Source organism: Halichondria panicea, chromosome 9, assembly GCF_963675165.1.
Source record: "Halichondria panicea chromosome 9, odHalPani1.1, whole genome shotgun sequence".
Classification (NCBI taxonomy): Eukaryota; Metazoa; Porifera; class Demospongiae; order Suberitida; family Halichondriidae; genus Halichondria; species Halichondria panicea.
This window is the reverse complement of record NC_087385.1, coordinates 6,765,841-6,782,037: the sequence shown is the minus strand read 5'-3', so window position 1 is coordinate 6,782,037 and position 16,197 is coordinate 6,765,841. Positions and strand designations below refer to the sequence as shown.

The following is a 16,197-nucleotide window of genomic DNA, read 5'->3' as shown; positions in this document are numbered from 1 at the left end:
GATGGTACCATTTGAAAGGTCTCTTTCTAAGCTTTCAGAAAAACCTAACATTTTTGATTTTCGATCCACAGAATTCAAGTTATGGCAGCTGAAAGATTCCCAAAATCATTAATTTAAACGGTGGAGGTGGGGGGTGTCTTTCAACAGCCATAACTTCAGTACAGTTGATCCGATGTCAAAATTTTTATGATTTTCTGAAAGCTTAGAAAATTACCTTTCAAACGATGTGATTCAATCCATAATTTCATTAGGGCCATAATTTGTCATTTTTCGGCCTCGGACCATGGGCTATAATCCATGGTATCGCCAAATTGTCAAATACTTTTATCTCTCAAATATCAACTTTGATGGTACCATTTGAAAGGTCTCTTTCTAAGCTTTCAGAAAAACATAAAAATGTTTGATTCTAGATCCACAGAATTCAAGTTATGGCAGCTGAAAGATTCACCCACACTACCGGCACACTACGGCACACTACACTACACACACTAGTACCGGCACATTACGGCACATTACAGTCACACTATCGTCACACTGATGGTACCATTTGAAAGATCTCTTTCTAAGCTTTCAGAAAAACATAAAATGACATTGGATCCACAGAATTCAAGTTATAGCAGCTGAAAGAGTTCCCAAACCATTGATTAAATTGTGGAGGGGGAACATCTTTCAACAGCCATTAACTTGAGTACTGTTCATCCAATGTCAAATATAATTATTCTAATTTTCTGAAAGCTTAGAAAAAGACCTTTCAAATGATATGTTTCAATCCAAAACTTCTTCGGAGCCTAAATTTGACATTTTTCGGCCTCGGACCATGGGCTATAATCCATGGTATCGCCAAATTGGCAAATAGATTTATCTCTCAAATATGAAGTTTGATGACACTATTTGAAAGGTCTTTTTCTGAGCTTTCAGAAAATCATAAAAGTTTTGTCATTGGATCCACAGAATTCAAGTTATAGCAGCTGAAAGAGTCCCAAACCAAATTGTGGAGGGGGAACATCTTTCAACAGCCATTAACTTGAGTACCGTTCATCCAATGTCAAAAATATTCTAATTTTCTGAAAGCTTAGAAAAAGACCTTTCAAATGATATGTTTCAATCCAAAACTTCTTTGGAGCCTAAATTTGACATTTTTCGGCCTCGGACCATGGGCATAATCCATGGTATCGCCAAATTGGCAAATAGATTTATATCTCAAATATGAAGTTTGATGACACCATTTGAAAGGTCTTTTTCTGAGCTTTCAGAAAATCATAAAAGTTTTGTCATTGGATCCACAGAATTCAAGTTATAGCAGCTGAAAGAGTCCCAAACCAAATTGTGGAGGGGGAACATCTTTCAACAGCCATTAACTTGAGTACCGTTCATCCAATGTCAAAAATATTCTAATTTTCTGAAAGCTTAGAAAAAGACCTTTCAAATGATATGTTTCAATCCAAAACTTATTCGGAGCCTAAATTTGACATTTTTCGGCCTCGGACCATGGTATCGCCAAATTGGCAAATACTTTTATCTCTCAAATATGAAGTTTGATGACACCATTTGAAAGGTCTTTTTCTGAGCTTTCAAAAAATCATAAAATTTTTGACATTGGATCCACAGAATTCAAGTTATAGCAGCTGAAAGAGTCCCCAAACCATTGATTAAATTGTGGAGGGGGAACATCTTTCAATAGCCATTAATTAAATAAAATTTTAATTTTCGGAAGTACACACCTTCAGACAGCCATTTTATATTGATGATGTCGTATGATGTAACAGGTGGTGGTCCAATGGAAGCGCCAATAGTTGAACTTTCAGTACCTGCACTCAAATAGATCACATCACTTTTTTACTTTAGAAGATATGCCACAAAATGTAAAAAAATGTGTACAAAAAAATCTATCCTCTTTGGTTGTTGCACTGTAGCCTCGATTCAAGGCCGTTTAATCGGCCTGGAATCGAGGCTAGTTGCACTGTTGTCATGTACAAATGTAGCCTCGATTCAAGGCCGATTAAAATCGGCCTGGAATCGAGGCTAGTACAAATGTAGTTGGTTGGACTCCGCCCAATTAACTAGCTAGGACTGCACTGAGAACAATGCTGAGTGAGCTGTGGAACGTTGTGGTTGGGGATATTTTCTTAACCTATCCATACAGCATCTTCTCCTGGACTGCTGTTGCTGGTGTGTCACTGTATCTGATCAAGAAATACTTTGGAGGAGGCGTGTGCTACTCCAAAGCTAGACTGGATGGGAAGACTGCCATCATCACTGGAGCCAACACTGGGATTGGTCTAGAGACTGCTGTTGACTTTGCTCAGAGAAATGGGAGAGTTATCTTGGCCTGTCGTAGCAAGGACAAGGGAGAGGCTGCTGTGGAGCTAGTCAAGAAGAGAAGCAGAAACAATGACGTGTTGTTCATGCAATTAGATCTGTCTTCCCTGGAATCTGTTCGAAACTTTAGTGCTCATGTTCTAGACAGCGAGGCACACATTGATATTCTTGTGAACAATGCTGGCGTGATGGCCTGCCCCTATACGAAGACTGTGGATGGTTTTGAGATGCAGTTTGGTGTGAACCACCTCGGTCATTTTTTGCTCACCAACCTTCTCCTCGATCGAATAAAGGAAGCCCCATCTGCTCGAATAGTCAACTTGTCATCAATGGGACACACTTGGGGAAAAATCAATTTTGACAATTTGAATTTGACTCAAAATTATTCTCCTTGGATTGCGTATTTCCAGAGCAAGCTTGCCAATGTCCTGTTCACACGGTCGCTTGCTAAGAGGCTCCAAGGAACCAACGTCACCACCAACTCTGTTCATCCTGGAGGAGTGCGTACTGAGCTGGGAAGACACATGAACTTCTTGTTGGTGAGTTTATTAGAGAATGGGATCTGTATACGTATGTGATATTGTTCAGATTTTTACTTATTTGTATTAATTTTTCTCAGTACTCTATCGTTATGTCAACGGTTTGGATTACCCACAAGTCTCCATGGCAAGGAGCCCAGACCTCCATCTACTGTGCTGTGTCAGAAGACATGGAGGGAGTCTCTGGTCAGTATCTGGCTGACTGCAAGTTCAAGAAGCTGACCAACCCTCAGGCAACGGATGACGCCATTGCTAAGAGGCTATGGGAAGTGAGCTCTGAGATGGTGGGGCTCGACAATTAATTAGGGACAATAAACAAATTAGTATTTAGATCTAGCTGTGAACTACATGTACATGTATAACCCTATTGAGCACGAGATGTAATTCTTTATTCCTGTATTAATTGTATTGCTACATTCAATATAAATTATATCAATGTTAATCAAAGAATGTGATTATACAATGATTACAGGCAGTGTACAAACACAATAACACATAATTTGCTATGACACAAACTCTCCAATACACAAGACACTATTAGTTCCACCTAAACCATATGAATTGTTGAGTGCAATTCTTCTCTTTCCTTCTCCTACTATCCACTGTGAGGGTCCTCCTGCAGGATAGTTGAGGTCAAACTCAGCCTCCTTTTCCTCCAGATTCAAGTTAGGTGGAACAACACCTTTGCTGATGGACATGGCAGTGATCACAGACTCCACTGCACCGGCAGCTCCCTGGGTATGGCCTATAGCTCCTTTGGCTGAATAAACAATGAGATTCTGTGCATGATCTTTGAATACTTGTTTGATTGCTTCGTTTTCAATTCTATCTCCAACACGTGTTGAGGTAGCATGGGCATTGATGTGTGTGACATCCTCTGGTTGAATGCCGGCATCTTTCATGGCTGCCTTCATTGCTCTCTGGGCACCATTCCCGTCTTTAGGAGGTGATGTAATGTGGTGGGCGTCTCCTGACATACCATAGCCTAATATCTCAGCATAAATGTTTATTCCTCTCTCCTTTGCATGTTCCAACTCCTCCAAAACGAGCACAGCCGCTCCATTACTCGGCACGAATCCAGATCTCTTTGAATCGAATGGACGTGATGCTTTTTCTGGTTCATTGTTGAACTTAGTGCACAGAGCTTTGACTCGACAGAACCCTGCAATGAGCAGAGGGTTGAGCAGTAGTTCAACACCGCCGGCTACCATCACGTCGACAACACCTCTTGATACCAGACTTGCCGAGTCCCCGATTGAATGGGAAGCTGCTGCACAGGCAGAGCCCACACAGAGGTTAGGGCCTTGAAGTTTGAAGTAGATACTCACATTGCCAGCAGCTAGGTTGGGTAGTAACACGGGCATAAAGTATGGAGTGATCTTTCGTATATCTCCTGTTTTCACATGCTTGTAATTGTTCAATACCATATTAACAAAGCTGTCACAGCCTATGTTGGCTATGTTGACACCCGTTTGGAAACGATCTTCCTCAGTTTGCAAGTGAGGCCACCAGTTAGCATCTTTCAATGCTTGTCCAGTAACGGCAATGGAATAAGCTGTTTCATTCGACATGGTTCGTGCTTCAGTGGGGCTCACAAATTCTTCGATATTCAGTTGGCCTTTTTCAGTACCCATTGGCACCATACCAGCCACTTTGCAAGGGATATTCTTGTATTCATCTGTTTGGGGTAGATTAGTGATTCCAGACTCTCCAGCAAGTAGCTTCTCCCAAACATGCCTCACTCCATACCCCAGAGGGCAGGCTATGCCCATCCCAGTCACCACCACTCTCCTCTGCAACTGGCTCAGCATTCTTCACAGACAAACAGACAGAGCTCTGAGAAGCTAGCTAACACGGTTTACAGTTCACACCGCACTGAGCCCCACCCCCTTTCTCCACCTAGTTTCCTGAAGGGGCTAGGGGGAGTGGCTAATGCTAGCACTTTACCACATGTCTACTGTTCCTGAGCTGAAAGGCTTGCATTGCAGTTTGAACTGTTGGAGCATCTACTGCAGAATAAGCTGTCTGCATTCCAAGAGCTTAGAATTATTTATGTAGCAGGCTTCAGACTCGTTAGCCTATTACATATTTTTCTTGCTCAGTTACAAGCAGCCTAAACAAAAGGATTTCTCTGCAAAGCATTCACCTCTCATGCATACAGAATGAAGCCAAGGTAAAGTCACTGCTCATATTTCACTAATGCACTCACTATAAAATTGTATGGTCTATTGGACTGCATTTGTGTGTGTGTGTGTGTGTGTGTGTGTGTGTGTATTCCGTGCCATGTCATCGTGTAAATGCACATTGTTCGTACAGACTGGAAACTCTTGTACTGGTTGTGGCCCTAGTCACTCTGACAATGTCATCGCCATCAAACACTGTAAGTGCTGGGTATAATACGAGCTAAAGAATACAGTATACAGATTTATAATTTCTGTGAACCACAATTTGTGTTTTTGTTAGCACCAATTTACAGCTGCTGGTTACTATGAGGTGCTAGTTGCTGCACTGCAAACATGGTGGTCTGCTGCTTACCCTGTAATTAATTTGGTTCACCATTGGTCAATACCTGTGGGTTGTTTGAACTATTTAATTGCATTATATAGCAGTTAAACAGGTGGTGTTTACATGTGAGTGTCCCGGAAGGCCTTGTGCTGGCCTGGGTGTGTCGTCTAATGGGCAATCGTTACAATGATTTGTTTCCAAACTGACTCCATTCCAAATATCATCTGATCTCTTGTAGTATTACAAAACTGTGCACTTCAACTCTTCAAAGCAGTGGAAGCGTTCTGTTATTGCAATTACAATAGGCCCATTTCTATATGAGGACCTCACGTTGTTGTACAAAATATGTTGTAATCTCTGAGGAATTATTCTATTGGGCTGATTGTTGACATTGTGGTCTCCATGACAGCTGATGCCAAGGTCCTGGTGGCTTCTGGTACATTATTGTGGCTCTTTGGGCGAGTACACACATTGCATTGTTCCCTATGCTGCCATCTGGAGCAGGTAGTGGACTGGAAATTCCTTGAAGACACAAAAGCTTCCTATTGTCTAGCTACAGACCTCAGTGTATTAAAGGTTTCTTTCAATGGCTCTTTAGTTCACCTCTGCTTTAGTTCACCTCTGCTTTAGTTCACCTCTGCTTTAGTTCACCTCTGCTTTAGTTCACCTCTGCAGTGGTACCACACACTTCACCTTTCTTCCCCACACTATCTCCGCACTCTATTATCCCTCACTCTCCTTCTCCCCTGTTCCCAGGCCCACTAGTTGCATAAATCTCTAAAACTAAGTAAACCAATTATTGCAGAAATAATGCTCAAAGCATCGATCGATGTGCTTCATTGCAATCGCAGTACGCCTGAAACAACAACTAATTGATGAGTTTTGATTGTGCTTATAGTTTCTAGCTTCCATTTCCACCCACTGGGTTAAGTATGTCATAGATGTGGCGTGATTATCTAAAGTGCTCCCCATTAGTTTTATGTCTGTTGACACAGTGCATGAAAGTAAAGAAACCAACGTTGGTTATCTGGTGTCTTTGAAATGGCATCTGTCCACCCCTACGTACTGATTGTAATCAGTACGCCTCGTATTTCATGCACTTCTCCATGCTCTAGTTTATGCAGTTACAAGAAATGATTGTTTATATATCTCCATTGTCAAAATGGTTTCCCGTGGGAACTTAACTCAATGTCTCCCACTAAGTCAACCACTAAACATGCCTGCTTGTCTCTAATTGACCTAATTCCTCTGTGTAATAAGCAAATTAGATATGACAGTTTGCTGGTATTTACTTCCATCCTGATAGGACCCTCGGTTAGAACCCCACTCAACAGTACTACGCAGATCAAGAAGAGAGACTGCCAACGCCACTCAAATTAGAGAGATTTTACTCGACCTGTTGGCAGAAGAAGATGTCAGAGAAGTGATAGTAGGACCTCCAGGAAGGAAGGTGAGGGGATGGGTATCACATTTGTTTAAACAGTAGCGTTTCTGTTTTAAGCGCTCACTGAAAGTATCGTGTTCCCCCCCACCCCCCACACACAGGGAATTCCCGGACCCCCAGGAGTAACAAACATAACAGAAGGACCTATAGGACTACCAGTACGTTGTAACCACTGCCGCTAGTCTAATACCACTCTCGTGCCAGAAACACACTTCAAAGCATAATTGGCTGTTACCACCCACATAGCAATAATGCCATACATACTCTCTGTAGGGCCGTAAAGGACTGCCTGGTGACCCAGGAGAGGATGGGCCAGCTGGCAGGAAAGGTGTCCCTGGAGATCCAGGAGCTAATGGAGTACCTGGAGAACCAGGCAGAAAAGTAAGCTCAACAAAACAAACACTTTTAGCCTATATTTATAAACTTAGTGGATTAATGAGATGAGTGCTTATCGTGTGTACCATGTGGTGAAGTGCTCTTGTCATTGCCTCAGGGCACACCAGGAACAGATGGAGTACCCGGAACACCAGGATACAACGGAACAAATGGAATTCCAGTGAGATATATATAATTAATTAATTGCTTGTAAATAGTTACGTATAATTATAATTATAATTATACTGTCATACAATAATCTCTGTATAGACACTTACCTGTAACTGTGTCCCACTTCTTCCATACTTGTGCACAGGGTGTTCAAGGTCCACCCGGTAGGAAGGGTATCCCTGGACCAGCTGGAGTCCCTGGTCTGAATGGTAGCAGTGGAGAGCCTGGTCTCCCTGGTGATAGCGTTATGGGCCCCCCCGGGAGGAAGGGGATACCTGGAGTTCCTGGTGATCCAGGTAGGAAGGGATCACCTGGGGTTAATGGAGTACCTGGAGCTCCTGGTATCAACGGAACAGAAGGACCTGGCGGAAGAAAGGTGAACACTGAATGTCCGTATAGTTGTTCGTATGTGTATACTATCACCCACTCTAAACGATTGTCACCTGACATTGGTTGTGTGTGTTAATCAATGAGTGTACTATCACATGTCTCTGTTCTGTAGGGTCTCCCTGGTGATCCAGGTGCGCGTGGACCCATTGGCCCAGAGGTAAAGTTAGCAGTGTGATGATGATCCAGCTGTATGTTAGCTAGTACAGTGATGATGATCTAGCTGTATGTTAGCTAGTACAGTGATGATGATCTAGCTGTATGTTAGCTAGTACAGTGATGATGATCTAGCTGTATGTTAGCTAGTACAGTGATGATGATCCATAGAATTCTAGCTCTTTCTCCTGTGCAAAAAGTGTAAATCTACTCACATGTACCTGTACAGTATTAGTACAGTAGTGTTCAATAGATGTGTTAATCAGACATCTTATGCTATTCCCTCATGCCATACAGGGACCAGCTGGAGAGGCAGGGAGGAAGGGCAACCCTGGAGAAGATGGTGACCCGGTATGTTCCCTCTCTGCATGCAGTGTGTCTCTTTGCCTATCATTCAGCGTGTGTGTGTGTGTGTGTTCTATAGGGACCCACTGGACCTCAAGGTATCAGGGGACCAGCAGGAGTTGATGGCATACAGGTGAGTACCACTGGATGAGTGTGCTATCATGTATGACAATGTTATAGCCTCTCGATGATAATTATTACTACTGCTACGTATTTCTTTTCTCCTACAGGGTCCTATGGGATCACCAGGACGCAAGGGCATCCCTGGAATACCAGGAGTGAATGTGAGCTATACCCCCTGCATTGGTGTATGTACCCCCCATGCTGATTAGTTAACGACTTCTGAGCACTGCTCAGCAGTACAGTGTGTGCCTGCATTGCCAGTACTGTTAACACCAGTGCTCTTGTGCTTGTGTGTAGGGAGCGCCTGGTACAAATGGCACCGATGGTATTGACGGGACACCAGGGAGAAAAGGAACACCAGGAGAGAATGTACGTTTAAAGTCATCTCTTGTTTATTGTGTTAGCAGTAACTACACCGTGGTTATTGTAGGGATTCAATGGAACAAATGGTGAACCTGGACGCAAAGGTACACCTGGCCCCATGGGCACTCCAGTAAGTGACTGCATGTGCAGTGTACGTGTGCGTGTGTGTGTATGCGCGTGGGTGGGTGTGTGTGTGTATGCGCGTGGGTAGGTGTGTGGATTTATTAATTAACTCATTTCTGTTCCTGTTTTGTTCAGGGTCTACCCGGAGTTCCTGGAATGAACGGGAATGATGGAATTATGGTAAGGTTATAGTGTGTGTGGATGTGTGTGTGGGTGATGAGGCTGTGTGTGGGGGTGGTGAGGGTAGTGTGTGGGGTGTGTGGGGGTGGTGAGGGTAGTGTGTGGGGTGTGTGGGGGTGGTGAGGCTGTGTGTGGGGGTGGTGAGGGTAGTGAGGCTGTGTGTGTGTTTACTAAAGTTTCAGCCCACCATAATTGGCCGTCAGCCATAACAAGCTCATAACAAGCACATATGGTTCTCCCACAACATTTGATGTCACAAACCACATGAAACATTGTGATGCTGTTGTGAGGTCCACTGTCATTAGGACAGGTGTCGTCATTAGAAGCAAGGACACTGGTTACTAGGTTACTGTGTTCACTCCTTGTCTCAATCTGTTTGATCCTCTAACTTTAATTGTCTTTGTTGCTTGATTGGTGTACTGTAGTCTATGGGTGTGTACATGTTCTTCACATCTAGCTGCCAACTGAAACCTGTGTACACTGAGCAAGGCGTATATTACTCATGTGTGTGTGTGCTCTCTACTGCAGGGTCCACCTGGTAGAAAAGGTATACCTGGACCTGAAGGGCCGGGTGGTCGAAAGGTGAGCTGTTGCTATAGAAACCCTCCTATTGTGCTAAACCACTTGTTCCCCCTAGGGCTTGCCTGGTGATCCTGGAGAGATTGGACTGACAGGAGAGAAGGTTAGTACATTGTGTGTGTCGGATAGCTGACTGTGTGTGTATGTATCATTGTCCAGCAGTGTTATATGTGTGATGACGTGTGTTGTGTGATGACGTGTGTCGTGTGTGTAGGGAGAGGCTGGACGTAAGGGAAATCCTGGTATCGATGGTGAGGCTGGAATACCTGGAAGAGTGGTGAGAAACACAATAATCATGGAATAAAGTACAACGCTACTAACATCATCTTTCTCTCACACACAGGGACCACCTGGTAAAGATGGAATGAAAGGAATGCAAGGAGCTACTGGCATAGGGAACCCAGGAAGAACTGGACCTCCAGTAAGAACCACACAAACCTATGCCTTAATTACTTTTCTTTTGGGCTGTAGCTGCCTCTCATATTGCACTGTTCTTCAACTATTGTGTGATGCCTGTACCCCCCCCCCCCCACACACACACACACACACTCACACACACACACACACACACACACACACAGGGCAAGCAAGGAGAGTCGGGTGAGGATGGAGAGAAGGGAATGATTGGACCAATAGGAATACCTGGTATCCAAGGACGCAAGGGAAGCCCTGGATCAAACGGAGTGCCAGGAGAACCGGGAATACAGGGACCATCTGTGAGTTGTGTTTAAGCTTTAGCTCCATCAGTATGATAGCAAATGACAAATACCTCGGCCTCTTTAGCGATTCAGCTATTAGGGTAATGTACATATGATTAGCTATGCATTGTACAGTACACATTGTGTGTGTACCGTCTTTGACAGCATCCTTCACTCTCACACACACTCAGGGAAGGAAAGGTGTCCCTGGAGATGCTGGAATACCAGGAACCCCAGGCAGCAAGGTCAGCTACAACCACTTGTGGTGGACTGCACATACTTGTCCCAATGGCCGATATTCACAACATGTATTTCATCCTATGTAGGGATTTCCCGGTCGCCCTGGTGATATTGGAGAGGATGGAATACCCGGGGCACAGGGCAGACCTGGTAAAGATGGCCAAGATGGGAAACAAGGAGATCCAGGAATCCCCGGCTCTACTGGAGTACCAGGGAAACCAGGAGAAGATGGACCTACAGGACCAGCTGGACCTGACGTGAGTGCACGAAGGGAACTTGTTCTGAAATTCTTATACATTTTGTTACAGGCCCATGATTATTGATGTCGTTTTGTATAAACTGTTTGCAATGAAGTATTCTGCCCATACTGCAGGGTGTTGACGGGAGGAAGGGGCTACCTGGTGACGACGGGCCTCAGGGGCCACAGGTAATGATGTCAGTGTGTCGATGAGAGACGTATTAACTGTATCACATGCAGGGAGAAATGGGCACACCTGGCAGTAAAGGGCTTCCTGGAATGAAAGGAATGAGAGGAATAGACGTGAGTTGATTATTGTACAGAGCTAGCTATTGTAGCAATGAGACTGTGTGCGGCTGTACATAGCTAGCTAGTGTAGCAATGAGACTGTGTGCGGCTGTACAGAGCCAGCTAGTGTAACAATGAGACTGTGTGCGGCTGTACAGAGCCAGCTAGTGTAACAATGAGACTGTGTGCGGCTGTACAGAGCTAGCTAGTGTAGCAATGAGACTGTGTGCGGCTGTACAGAGCTAGCTAGTGTAGCAATGAGACTGTGTGCTGTGCAGGGTGTGCCTGGCATAAAGGGAGTGCCTGGACTTCCTGGGAGCGATGGGAAAGATGGCAACGATGGAATACCTGGCAGGACGGGGAAACCAGGAGACCAAGGAATGTCTGTAAGTCTAGCGCACTACCTAGTAGTGGGAACAATACGATCATGCAATCTGCTGTTTCCTCCCTCCAGGGTTCCAAAGGTGTTCCCGGACTCCCTGGACCAGCAGGACCAGCCGGCCCTCAAGGAGAAACAGGCTCTAAAGGATTCCCGGTAAGTATTCTTGATTCTTCTGCAACCTCGCGTATCCAACTAGTAGTAGCATTTGAGACTAAAGGGAGTGTGTGATTGCATGTGTGTAGATCTAGATGTCTCTTTAACTCTTGTGCACATGTCTGTTGTTTGCAGGGTATGAAAGGACAATCTGGAAGGAAAGGTTTGCCTGGAGATCCTGGGCCACAGGTGAGAGCATAGCTAGTCCAAAGCTTGAGCAATGACCATACCTCTCTGGCTCCCTATAGGGCGTGAATGGTATACCTGGTAGCAAGGGCTTCCCTGGACAGATGGGAGATATTGGGCCGGAGGGACCTAGGGGACCGATCGGACTCGAAGGAAGAACTGTGAGAACATTGTGCCTCTATCTGTTAACAGCCATTCTCGTTCTTACATGTACATGTACATGTATGCTATCATGATTGCTAACCCATTGTGTGTGTGTGTGTGTGTGTACAGGGCAAGCCTGGTCTGCCTGGAGCAAATGGAGAACCTGGAGATCCGGTGAGTGGGCGGTGGTTGCAGAGAGTTTATTTTATAAATTATTAATTTATTTTAATTCACCAATTCCTCTCCCCCTATTTGCACGCAGGGTAACGATGGAGAGACAGGGCGCAAAGGTTCACCCGGAGATGCTGGTATTCAGGGGCCATCGGGGTCCAAGGGTGTGCCTGGCCTACCTGGTAAGGATGGCAACAACGGAATCAAGGGAGTGCCTGGATTGCCAGGTGATGATGGAGTACCTGGCAGCAAGGTATGACCGTCTAGATTATTGTACAGCACCACACGACTTTGTTATTTGCTACTCTTTACCTGCATCAACTATTGATGATTCAAATGTGTAGGGAGTGCCTGGAATTAATGGTGTCCCTGGAGAGAAAGGAGAGTCGGGCAGGAAGGGTCTCCCTGGTGATGATGGAGTGCCTGGGACTATGGTGAGACAGTCATACAGATGCAATGACAAGTGTCTGGTTTTCCCAAGCCTGTCATATGCTATATTATGGCGTGTCTAGATCATTGCTTAGGATGAACTTTGACTGCTCATAGCTTTGCATTACTGTTACTTCCTTCCTTGTGTAGGGTCTACCTGGTGATGACGGAGCGGTCGGTCCACAAGGTCCCATTGGTCCAATTGGTGACACAGGTCCCCAAGGACCACAAGGAATACAGGGCCCAATCGGCACTCCTGGTCAAGATGGTGTAGATGTACGTACACGGCACTAGCTAGTTACTATAGTTACAGTGTATGAGTTTGTTACGATTATTTGCATGCGTATAGCAGGTAATTATTGCTCAGGATAGTGACTTAGAACCTATCGTACCAGAATAATTTATTTCGGATGTGCTCTTATTAAAATGCAGGGCCGTAAAGGATTACCTGGCGATACAGGACCGACTGGTCCCCCCGGACAAGACGTATGTGAGCTAGGGTAGCCATGTCTAGTGTAGTGAACATGCAGTAAATGAATGTGCATACTCTTGAGAGAGAAATCTGTTATGTAACGAATGTTTGTCTTTTCCACAGAGCGATGTGCCGGGGCCAACTGGACCCCAGGGTCCTCAAGGAATACCGGTACTGAGAGTCTCCACTTAGCAGTGCAGTATTGAGCATGTACTCTCAATAGAGAATATATAGAGTGCATGCGTGTATAGAGTGCATGCGTGTATAGAGTGCATGCGTGTATAGAGTGCATGCGTGTATAGAGTGCATGCGTGTATAGAGTGCATGCGTGTATAGAGTGCATGCGTGTATAGAGTGCATGCGTGTATAGAGTGCATGCGTGTACGCCTTTTGCTATCTGCAGAGCATTATGTGCTGTACCACTGTACTTATCAACCCCTCAGGGTAATATGGGTGATCGTGGTTTTACTGGAGAGCCTGGTATCAATGGTACTAACGGAACACCTGGCCGCAAGGGACCCCCTGGAGAGACTGGTGCACCTGGCATCGATGGACCAGAGGGACCCCCTGGGCGGGACGGTGAAACTGGTAGGAAAGGAACACCAGGAGATAACGGAGATACAGGACCCCCTGGACAGAATGGTGTGTGTGTGCCCATTATATCATGCAAGTTGAACATTCCTGTCAACCAAGGGATGCATGCATATAGACAACATTAGCCTAGAAATATGCTAGTTTTGATGTCCAAAGTCTCTGCATGCATGGTTGCAATCCACTGCATGTACTCTAACTTATTGTCTAACTTCCTACAATGAAATCATCACATGGCATTGTCATCTTCTGGTGGCATTGTCAACTGCTGAGACTCTGTAATTGACATAAGGCATTCCTTGTGTGGCACTGTCTGTGACTAATGGTTGAATGGAAGCTAAGAGCTGTGTGAGGTTGACTTCCTCCCACTACTTGTGGTCACTGGTCAGCATAAGAAAAAACCTCCCTCCATTAACTTCCTAGTATATCCCATCATGAAGTCATGTTCAACTAATTTAGGGCCTCAAAGTCAATAACAAGTGGCAACCATACTCAAGCATGCATGCAATACACACAACGGTGCATGCACTGTGGATTCTGTCATCCTCCCTCACACGCACACACACACACACACAGGAGCACCAGGAGTTCCTGGTAGGAATGGTACTGACGGTGTCCCAGGCCCACAAGGTCTCACCGGCCGCAAGGGATCGCCTGGTTTGATTGGACCAGTTGGGCCTCAAGGAGAGACTGGCAGGAAAGGATCTCCTGGTGTCCCAGGCTTCAATGGAACTCAGGGGCTTCAGGGGAGGAAAGGAGTGCCAGGACTGGCTGGAAGAAAGGGTTTGCCTGGTATGTTGAGATGCATGCAGGCTTTATCAAATTACACAATGTTGATTTTCCTGTTATATTATACAGTCTAATGTTTCTCTACTACAGGTGACCCAGGTGCTGATGGTCCAGGTGGTCGGAAAGGTATCCCTGGAGACATTGGTTTGCCCGGTAGAAAGGGTCCACCTGGGATAACTGGTCCGGCTGGTGAGCCTGGGCTGCAAGGATCGACGGGGAGGAAGGGACCACCCGGTCTCACTGGAGAGAAGGGCATGAAAGGAATGCAAGGTAAGTGATTCTGTCTAGTCAAGTGGTCATAACCTGCACAATAATACAGCCAAACTCTATAATTATGCTAGCTGTCTATATTGTTAAGATGTGTATTGCTTATTGTTGTTGTTGTTGTTGTCCAGGTGATACTGGCCCTGAGGGTCCTGCTGGCAGTTCTGGTGTTAGTGGCTCTAATGGTAAAGAGGGACCTCCTGGAACAACTGGCAACGATGGGAAGGATGGACTCATTGGACGGCCAGGACCTCCAGGTGCTGTACATACATGTATACTATCATACATAAAGTGTACTGATTGTTGTTGTATCAATTGTACAGTGTATAATAATGTCTGGCTAGTCTGAGAGGTCATTTATGTACCAATACTCGTACTCGTGCAGGTATACCTGGTGAGAGAGGTGTTAAAGGTGACTCTGGCTCCCCTGGTGAGATTGGTCTCACTGGGCAATCTGGCCCTCAGGGTATAATTGGACCCCCTGGTGAGGTAGGACCTCGCGGCATTCAAGGACTACCAGGAATTCAAACTGAACTAATCACTCGCCACAGCAGGGGATCTCTAGTTCCCCCCTGTCCTGTTGGTTCGTCCAGTCTATGGCAGGGCTACAGCTTGTCCAAGATTAGCACTCAAACAGTCGATGAAGACCAAAGTGGATCTTGTTTAAAGCAGTTCTCACCTCATTCGCTCTTTTCATGGATTAGCTCGAGCGAGACTAAAGACGTGTATGGAGTGGACGATGTGTCGAGATGCAGTGTGTGCTCTGTACCAGGAACAGTGGTGACGGTTCACTCTCAAACATCCTCGCTTGCTGAGTGCCCTAACACATGGTCCAGCTTGTGGTCTGGTTACAGCTTCATCAGTGCAGACATGGTCAGTGGGGTGTCTATTATCGCAATACTTGTGTTGCCATATGCATACAGTGTTTTCTTTCTAACTACTTTCATTATCAATGCTAACTCATTTATTACTAGAATGTGGTTTGCTATATACGTATACATGTTGTGAGACTATACACCTTCATGCATGTACACTTGACACTCTGCTTTCTCTCACAGGGTATAACTCTCGACTCACATGCTTCCTGTTTTGAGGAATTTCTCTCTGAGTTCTCTGTCATACAGTGTAAGGGTGTGGGCGGTGCTTGTGAGCAGACTAGTGTAGCTGTGAGCTCGGTGGGCGTGTGGCTGCCTTCGATTGAGAGTGAAGACAACGGATTAGTGGCTGGATCAGAGAATACGAGTCGTTGTATCGTTTGTAGGAAAGAGTAGTCATTTATTGCACGGACAAACTTTGTAACCACTGTAATGATTGTGTGTATAGCTAACCTAAAACACTTCCATGTTTCAGTTGATATCCAGTAGATTTTGAACTTTTTTTTTTTTGTAGTATTCTGAACGACTATATATAATTCAATAATTGTTCACGTATAATTAGACGACTTTATATCATATATATATATTATAGCGGTTATGTGAGAATGAGCTTGCACTACATGCATGCATACTAGCAACGTACACCTATCTTTGCCCCAATAATATTT

At 45.0% G+C, this 16,197-nt stretch overlaps 3 protein-coding genes across 3 annotated transcripts; 2 read left to right on the top strand and 1 right to left on the bottom strand.

The window, feature by feature from the left end:
* Positions 1-2,052: 2,052 nt before the first annotated feature.
* Positions 2,053-3,308, top strand: LOC135341951 (retinol dehydrogenase 11-like). Its single transcript, XM_064538643.1, has 2 exons — positions 2,053-2,858; positions 2,939-3,308. The coding sequence occupies exons 1-2, from the start codon at positions 2,085-2,087 to the stop codon at positions 3,158-3,160; spliced, it is 996 nt and encodes a 331-aa protein (XP_064394713.1). The 5' UTR covers positions 2,053-2,084; the 3' UTR covers positions 3,161-3,308.
* On the bottom strand, positions 3,275-4,758 carry LOC135341925 (3-oxoacyl-[acyl-carrier-protein] synthase, mitochondrial-like). Its single transcript, XM_064538609.1, has one exon. The coding sequence runs from the start codon at positions 4,667-4,669 to the stop codon at positions 3,362-3,364; it is 1,308 nt and encodes a 435-aa protein (XP_064394679.1). The 5' UTR covers positions 4,670-4,758; the 3' UTR covers positions 3,275-3,361.
* Positions 4,759-4,800: 42 nt separating this feature from the next.
* Positions 4,801-16,125, top strand: LOC135341867 (collagen alpha-4(IV) chain-like). Its single transcript, XM_064538545.1, has 39 exons — positions 4,801-5,031; positions 5,175-5,238; positions 6,670-6,813; positions 6,909-6,965; positions 7,081-7,188; positions 7,301-7,363; positions 7,499-7,729; positions 7,856-7,900; positions 8,194-8,247; positions 8,321-8,374; positions 8,472-8,525; positions 8,662-8,733; positions 8,795-8,857; positions 8,986-9,030; positions 9,559-9,612; positions 9,668-9,712; positions 9,824-9,886; positions 9,953-10,030; positions 10,191-10,325; positions 10,499-10,552; positions 10,634-10,804; positions 10,921-10,974; positions 11,026-11,088; positions 11,352-11,459; positions 11,528-11,608; positions 11,744-11,797; positions 11,857-11,955; positions 12,068-12,112; positions 12,201-12,362; positions 12,454-12,543; positions 12,689-12,814; positions 12,971-13,024; positions 13,134-13,181; positions 13,454-13,652; positions 14,178-14,393; positions 14,481-14,660; positions 14,786-14,911; positions 15,040-15,527; positions 15,713-16,125. The coding sequence occupies exons 1-39, from the start codon at positions 5,021-5,023 to the stop codon at positions 15,923-15,925; spliced, it is 4,071 nt and encodes a 1,356-aa protein (XP_064394615.1). The 5' UTR covers positions 4,801-5,020; the 3' UTR covers positions 15,926-16,125.
* Positions 16,126-16,197: the final 72 nt, after the last annotated feature.